The following is an 8,284-nucleotide window of genomic DNA, read 5'->3' as shown; positions in this document are numbered from 1 at the left end:
CGCATGCGCAAAAGCAATCGACTCCTGTCGTTTCTGGGTGCAGCGGCTTGCCGTAGATTTGGCGGGTACTGCAAAACGTAAACAGAGAGGGAAGCTGAAAATGGAGGAAAGTACAGAAACAACGCAAAAGGAGACGACAAATAACATATGCGGTGAAGACTCCGATGAAAACCGGACTGATCATGCTACGGGAGAGGTTTCCGCGCAAATGTCGGACCCCGGAGCGGCAAATAACACGTCCAGTGAGACCGAGGCTCGGTACGACCGCCTGAAACTGTTCGACAAAGTGATGCAGAAGAGCCTGAACAAGTTCATCGAGCACGCCAGGTGACACGGTGTTTGTGTTTGTGTTTGAAACAGCCGTCAATGTATGAAACCCCGGTCTTCGGTGCTGGTGTTTTTGAGCATTATTAGTGTAAATTACATTTCTACAGTAGTGGAAAGTAACTAAGTACGTTTACTCAAGTATTGTACTCGAGTACAATGTAGAGGCATTTGTACTTGACTTGAGTATTTCCATTTGATGCTATTTTACCCTTTCGCTGACTCCACTACATTTGAGGTAGACACGTTGTTCTTTCTCCCCCACTACATTTATTTAACAGCTTTGGTTAAATTTCAGATGAAGATTTGACGCAATGACCCATATAACAAGTTTAATTAACTAGGCACACGACTATAGGTTGTTTTACTTCACCAAAATCCCAGACTACATCAGTTCAACGTGCAGTAATATAGAGCTATGAAAGACTGGAATTCACTTCCCCCTCATATTACACAAGAACATTATATATATATACGCTTTTAAAAAAACGCTAAAAGGACACAATTTAAGAAGAAAGTTGAGTAATTAAATTGCACTATAGTGTGGCAGGGTTTCATGGGCATGCTGATGATAATTATCTATTTGATCGTAGATTCAATTCAATTGTTTACTGCTTTATTCAGACGTGTATAATGATGTTATGTTGTTTATTGGGATGAGTTGTAAGATTCTCTAATTTGTATTGTCACTATGTAAATTATGAGCACCTCTGGAAGAACTGTGATGGGGATCTTAACAAACAAACAACCTAACCAACCAACATTGTTTAAGGTTAAACAATAAACAAACTAACAAATATACAAACATTGTTCAAGGTTAAACCAGTGGTTTCCAAACATTTTGTCTTCTGACACCAAAGCAATGTGGAGTCAGGGTCACATTTCAGATATGAGTTGTTAAAAGCACCACCAAACCCAGATTTTCCCCTTAAACTTGTCGTGCGGTTTCATTTCATTAAATGTTCAAATGATCCAATATCTCACCAAAAATCCAAGATTAGAGGGAAAAAAACAAAAACTGAAAACAGATTTGTGGATCAGAACTTCGTTTTTTTCTTCTTTTCTCTCCCAGTAATCATCTGATGACCCTTCAGATTCATTTATGTTTTTTTTGGATATAAAACTGGATATAAAGTAGTTTAAACTAGCTCCACCTGCAGCAGCTACAACACTAACATGGTTCTCACACACTGATGCTTCAGTATTAATAATCTAATGATGTCATTTTTGATAATACATCATACATAAACCAATACTTTTACTTTGATACTTTAACTACATGTTGCTGCTAATTCCTATGTACTTTACTGAAGGAGTTTTTTTTTTTTTTTTTTTTTTGCAGGACTTTTACTTGTATTGAAGTATTTTTAAATCACTCTATTGGTATAATTGGTATTTCCTGAAGTAAAGGATGGGAATACTTCGTCCGCCACTGCAATAGAATGATTAAAACGTTTTCATAAGAGACACAAACTACGGTGATTTGAACACGTATGAGCTGGTGTACCTAGTTTATAGAGAGACGATACAGCTGAGCTTCATAATCTCATACATTTTGTAAATGACAGTCTTGACTGCACTGTCACATGTCACAGCGAGTACACATAGGCAGACTTTGCTGACAAGCTGTCCCTATTGTTTAACACATTCAATGTTGTCATTTGTTGGGGGGGGGATAATAATTACGCCTTTTTGCTCCATTTTATTTTCTGAGCTCTCTACAGATTGATTTGTTTCCTAGAAAAAAAAACAACATTCATTTATTTTGTCGCTTAAACAATGCACTGTTTAATCTATAAAATTACAGAAAATAGAAAAAGATGTCCATCTTAAGGACCCTGGGTGGCTCAGTGCAACACCCGAATATGTTTGTTTAAAAAAATACATCTTTGCATTTTAGAGACTGTAAACAATCAGTCTTTGGCATTTCCTCTCGACAAATGACTTAACAAATACCCTTTAATTACATCTGACTTACAGAGTCGTCAACTAATCATTTCACTAGCAGATTAATTGAGAAAAGATAATAAGACTAATAAACTCTATTTGATCTGGTATTTTGAGAAAAGCTGAGCTTTGCAGCACTTTTGGTTGACGCTGCTTTCACTCAAAGTTTTAACAGATTCGCCAGCATGTTTCGTCCGCTGTGTAAGAAGAACCCTCAGAAGATGGAGAGCATTCACAAGCAGTTCATAGAAGAGCTGCAGAGGACTGTACAGGTGTGCCACACATTTATATCATACTATATATGAAAAAAACAAAAACAAATGCGAAGTCTTCTAACTTGTTTGTGTTATGTACTGCCCACACTGTAAGCATTTGCCGAAAGCATCAAAAAGCATTCTACAACATTTTGCTTTGGAGCAGGACAATGATCCACAACATGCAGCCAAAGCAACCAAAGAACTTTTGAGGGTGAAGATCCTGAAGAACAAAAATGTGTACCTGCATTATTAAAGTCTGTGTGTGTCGTGTGCACTCGTCCACCTGCCTTTATACTCACTCGTTTATATTAATGTCTGCGTTTCTTTGTATATGAAGGAGGACATCAGCAGACTGATTGAAGAAGGCCTACTAGAGTTCAAACTGAAGGAACTGGACAAATTGGAGAGTGCTGCCAAGAACAATACAGACCCTGCATGGTCAGTAAACAGCATTAAAAACTCTTCTTCGCCTTCTGCTGTCACTCTTGAAATTATTTATTGGTCATATATCCAGCTTTTGATTACATATATACCCTCAGTTTCTAGGTAAAACTCTGACATCCTTATGTTTTCATTACCTACACTCATTCAGACAAATAGTTTATATTCTCTCCAGCTTTTTTTCTCTTTTCATTGATTTTATGTTTTTTGCAGTTGCTAGTGCAATGCATCATATTATTTAAATATTTACATATTACTCAGTGCTACAGACACACAGGGAAACTCTGGACAGTTGATCGGTAATGATAAATCATAATTAGTGTCAGCATTGTTGTGTTGCTGGGAGCATCTTATTGTCCCACCACTTATATACAGTGCATTTTACGCTTTTGTGTCTCACAGTTGGACCTATATTAAAGGTTCATCCCCTTTCTTCCCTGTTCTGCATATCACCACTGTAATATTTGCTTTTTGCAACATGATGAAAATAAAAATCATTTTAACACCTTGCCATCTCAAATGTTCTTGTAGGCGGCCAAGTGGGGTTCCTGAACAGGACTTCTGCAGCTTCTTGATGCCGTACTATCAAAAGCAGGAGACCTACATGCGACTGGAGCTGAAAAAGATTCGGGCAGAGAATGCCGCCCTCGCACAGCAGGTTCAGGCTGGCAGAGAGAGTGTTGCTCAGACCGAACACTCCATTTCTACCGCTGTCAATGAGTGGAAGGTGAGAGAGAAACAATGGCAGCCCAGCAAAATTTGAGCCATAGAGGTTAATATTCACAAAAAGTTATATTCTGCATGTTTTTACACACAAAGTAGATGCGTGTAAGAAGTTTGAAGTCTCCTTGTTCCAATAAGTGTGATTTTATATGTAAAACATACTGTATATCTGGAAAGAAATATACCAAAGCTCTTTTATACTTTTTATCATTTTATTTTCTTAATTCTGCACCAACTTTTTAATATAGTACTTTTTATAATCTGCATTTTACTTGAAAGTCTGATGTAAATATATATATATATAAATTTTGAAAAGGGACACTAATTGCTGGGGGCCAAAAGATGTCTGCTCACTTCAACATAAATAGTGCTATACCATAGTAGTTTGTCTTGTGTGTTAACAGTTTTGCTCTTGTTTTTTTCTCTCACTTTTAGGCATCAGTCACAGAGTTTGAAAGGATGGCATCATCTCTCTGCCCCGCTGATCTGTTTGATGTTTGATCTCTAAATCACTCCATCTCTTAACTAAAAACTGTACATATTGGGGTTTTTTTTAAAAAAAAAATTTTGTAATATATATGTCTGTCTGAAAATAAACGTGAAAGTACTGGAAATCCAAAATGTCTCAGATATTATCCGTGTATACTGTTGTTATTACGGTATTGTGCGTGGTGGTTTCCGGTATTACGGTAAAAGGGGCCGTAAAAAAAAATAATGCCACAAAGAAGTGAAGATTCGAGGAGATGACACGAACGGGTTGATGGTGATCCACTTCCTCTCGGATAAAAGGCCATAAGCTAGAAGAAACCGGCTTTTTCTTTCCATTTAAATGTAGTACTCGTGATAGACATGGCGGAAATGTTTTCAACTCTGTTTGGGCAAAACGAAGCTCAGGGACCGCCCGGCTCTTCGTCTCTGGGTTTCGGACCGGGGAAACCTCCGCCGCCTGTGCCGCAAAATCAAGTCTCCATGGCGGGGCAGATGCCACCGCAGCTCGGGGATGAAGGGCCTGCCCTACGGAAACCTGGAGCCATGAATGAACCTTTCTACTTACTGCGGGAGCTTCCTGGTAATATCCCATTATAAAAGCTCTGTTTGTAATTTGTCTTTTCAATTCAGAAAAAAAAACCCAAAAAACAGTTTAGCTGCAATCAAAGGTTGCTAAGCAGTTTGTAAACAATGCTAGCTAATAAGTGTCGGCTAAAATATAGAGTTGGCTAATTACCGTCATTAGTTGTTTATTTCGTGCTGTTTGCGACACAACAATATTTCTAACGGAGTTTCCTGCTTTAACCAGCTCTTGTGTTAATAAAAGCAAATGTTTTGTAACCGCGTTAATCACAGAAATGTGCATCTCTGAAGTAACTATCAGGTCCGGTTGGACTCACCGATACTCATTCTGCATGATGCATTAAATTAGTTGAACTTGACGTGATTTACGGTTGTTTGCACGCATTTCTCTAACATGAAGTTGTGCGTTTAGTGGGGAACGAGTTAACCGGCAACACAAACCTCATCACGCACTACAACCTGGAGCACGCCTACAACAAATTCTGCGGAAAGAAGGTGAAAGAGAAGCTCAGCAACTTTCTGCCAGAGTTACCAGGTGGGTCACAGGTGGTCTGACAGTCACGTGTTCATGATACGGTCGGTACACTTTGAATGAAGTTGTAATCTTTAAAAAAAAAAAAAAAAAAAAAAAAAAAGGTGACCAGGCTGCATCATCACTTTACTGAGCTGTATTGTGAGAAGATGGTTTCGGCTCATGACCTTGATCGCGGTCATCAGAAATGTGTGGTTGTCTCCTTCTACCCTTAAAGTAAACCTATGGATAAAATGGTTTCTCAGATGAAGGCCGCAGGACTAAATGCACTGATGTCACAGTAAAGTTAGTGCCCTAGATGTTGCCCAACACTATACTCATTCCACTGTACCACTTTTTTTTTTTTTTTGCAGGTAGGATCAGAATCCAATCTTAACGATTTGACTGTCCACGTTATATTTTTCCAAGTGATCAGATCCGATCTGTCTGTCCGTCCCGAGTTGTAATCCTCATTTTCAGTTGATATAGTAATGACGTCGCACCTGGAAGTAGTAGTAGTTTACGTAGGCAAACAAAATGGAGAGTGATTTAAATGTGCTTGTTGGCACTGTGGGGTCGAGTTAGAGGACAAAGAGTTGGGTCGAGACAGACCAGCTGTGACGGGCACCGGACCAGCTGCGGTGTCACTAGTCACAGACGCAACATAAACACCTGAAATCTGATCAAAGTTGTCAAATCGATAGAGATTTTTTTTTATCGTATCTCAAACCACAAGCGAATACGGTTCAAAACCGATTTTGGCTGTTCAGACATGCTGCATACAATCGGATTCCAATTGATTATGCACTTAAATAGGATTTGGACTGACAGTGTGACCGTAGTCTTTATTTTTGACCTTTTCAGAGTGCTTGTTAAAGCTCTGCCAGAAACCCCAATTCTGCTAATGAAGCTGCTATCCCAAGATCACACCACACTTATCTCCGGTAGATGTCGAGATTTACGCAGATGTGACATGTTGAATGGTTTGTGAGTCCACCATCGTGGTTCAGATCTGATCTGTCAACTCCCCACTGTAGAAAATACAACAACGAAAAAGATATCCGTGCACCAAACCACTAGTGTGCTGCTGCTTTTTTTTTTTTTTCCATGTCATTTGCCCGCCACCTACTGGAAATGTCTTATTATCGTCTTGTTTAATTGCAAGCACGCTCTGTCACTTCCTCCGCTACAACTTGTCCTTTTGTTTCTGTGTTGCAGGTATGATCGACTGTCCGGGCACTCAGGACGGCAGCTCGTTGCGCTCTCTGATCGATAAGCCTCCAGTGTGTGGTAACTCCTTCAGCCCACTGACTGGCGCTCTGCTCACAGGCTTCAGACTACACACAGGACCGGTACTTACAATACGATACAATACAATATAATACAATACGATACAATACAATATTATACAATACAATGCACAAAGACTTGCAGTCATTTTCAGCATGCCGGCATTCATTATTTAAACTATTAACTGTATTTTTTGTAAATTATTAGATTATTCTGGCCTGCAACTGAGGGGTGTCCTAAAATTCTTAATTGTGTTCAATGCAGTACTGACATGCATGTTTATGTTCTTCTCAGCTCCCTGAACAGTACAGACTGATGCACATACAGCCGCCAAAGAAGAAGAGCAAACACAAGCACAAACACCATCGACCGCAGGACCCATTACCACAAGGTATGACGTAAACTATTCACACGAACAAATGCGCAGGAGGTACAACGTGTTTTCAGGTCACTGACGTGCTTGTTGACATCACAGAAACTCCATCAGACTCTGATCCCAAGAAGAAGAAGAAAAAGAGGGACGACGACCCCGACCGCAAGAAAAAGAAGAAAGACAAGAAAAAGAAAAAGGTAAGAAAATATCCAGCGGATTATTACGGTCATGGTCAAAGAGGGAAAACCTGTCCTGACTTTAACCTTACCAAAATTCCTTGTCATTTGTTATTTAAAATCTTACAACAAATACAGAATATTTAACCAAAGACGAGACATCTTTCCAGTTTAAGTCTTTGAACAATTTTCTTATTTTCTCATCTGAGGACGCGTTACTTTTAAACCAACGGTGGTGAAGTGGGAGTTAGGATGGAGTTATTGGCTCTAGATTCTGTTGGCTGTGTTGGCGCACATGTTTAATATAAACCAGTATGTCACAGCTCTCTCTCTCTCTCTCTCGCTCCAGAACCGCCACAGTCCCGACCACCCCGGCCTCGCTGGATCACAACCCAACAGCAACAGCCTCAGATAGGCAGGAGCCCACCGTGTGCATGCCTGCGTTTGAATGTGTGACTTTTGTAAGAGGACGAGCGCGTGTTTTACAGGTAATTGTATTATTAAGAGTGCGTTTAATGAGAGAAACAAAATGTCTGTATAATGTGTGTGAGTGAGCAGCGACGCGGTGGATGCGGGTGATGGGAAGGCATGTTACGAACAGTGTACGAGGCAGATGAGCTGCGTGGTACCGTGTGTGTGTGTGTGTCAATCTTTAATTTTGTTGTGATATCTTTTGACCATAATGCCAAAATCAAATAAACTTTGGTTTTTATCTATGTTTCCATCTCCCTCTAGGCCCTTTTTTTTTTATTTTATTTTTTTTATAAGTGTGTTTCTTTGTTGTTTTGGATCAGTGATTCCCAAACTGGTACTTGGTGGTGCAAAGAGACTTTCTCAGGGCCTAACAAGTGCACTCCATCTGGTGCAAGTCCAAATAATTGCTGCAATTCAATTTGATTAAATAGCTGTTATTACTTGCATTACAATGTTGTAAGAATTAGTTTGTCAATAATATAAATATTTTAGAATCGGCCCGTGCTTAGCCACTTGAAGTCGATACATCACATTGGATATACGTCTCTTATGTGCAATGTCAGATTCAGACTTGCCATTTGTTGATTTTAAGAGCGGACTGAGTGGAATTTTGAAATGGCCGCGAGGTCTAAGAAACCGTCGAGAATGAAGCAACAACACTGAACCTGACTGGTCGAACAAACCTTTCAATGCTAAA

General features: G+C 39.6%; 2 protein-coding genes across 2 annotated transcripts; both read left to right on the top strand.

Moving 5' to 3' along the window:
• Positions 1-8: 8 nt before the first annotated feature.
• pmf1 (polyamine modulated factor 1) lies at positions 9-4,297 on the top strand. The gene is made up of 5 exons (XM_069170640.1): positions 9-327; positions 2,438-2,543; positions 2,866-2,966; positions 3,501-3,696; positions 4,128-4,297. The coding sequence occupies exons 1-5, from the start codon at positions 101-103 to the stop codon at positions 4,191-4,193; spliced, it is 696 nt and encodes a 231-aa protein (XP_069026741.1). The 5' UTR covers positions 9-100; the 3' UTR covers positions 4,194-4,297.
• Positions 4,298-4,404: 107 nt separating this feature from the next.
• On the top strand, positions 4,405-7,831 carry med19a (mediator complex subunit 19a). The gene is made up of 6 exons (XM_069170639.1): positions 4,405-4,761; positions 5,176-5,298; positions 6,493-6,626; positions 6,859-6,955; positions 7,040-7,134; positions 7,463-7,831. The coding sequence occupies exons 1-6, from the start codon at positions 4,542-4,544 to the stop codon at positions 7,526-7,528; spliced, it is 735 nt and encodes a 244-aa protein (XP_069026740.1). The 5' UTR covers positions 4,405-4,541; the 3' UTR covers positions 7,529-7,831.
• Positions 7,832-8,284: the final 453 nt, after the last annotated feature.

Source organism: Embiotoca jacksoni, unplaced genomic scaffold, assembly GCF_022577435.1.
Source record: "Embiotoca jacksoni isolate LCO1_2020_lvr unplaced genomic scaffold, fEmbJac1.0.p SCAF_5, whole genome shotgun sequence".
NCBI classification, from domain to species: domain Eukaryota; kingdom Metazoa; phylum Chordata; class Actinopteri; family Embiotocidae; genus Embiotoca; species Embiotoca jacksoni.
Note: the sequence above shows the minus strand (reverse complement) of the source record. Positions and strands in the feature narration are given on the sequence as shown.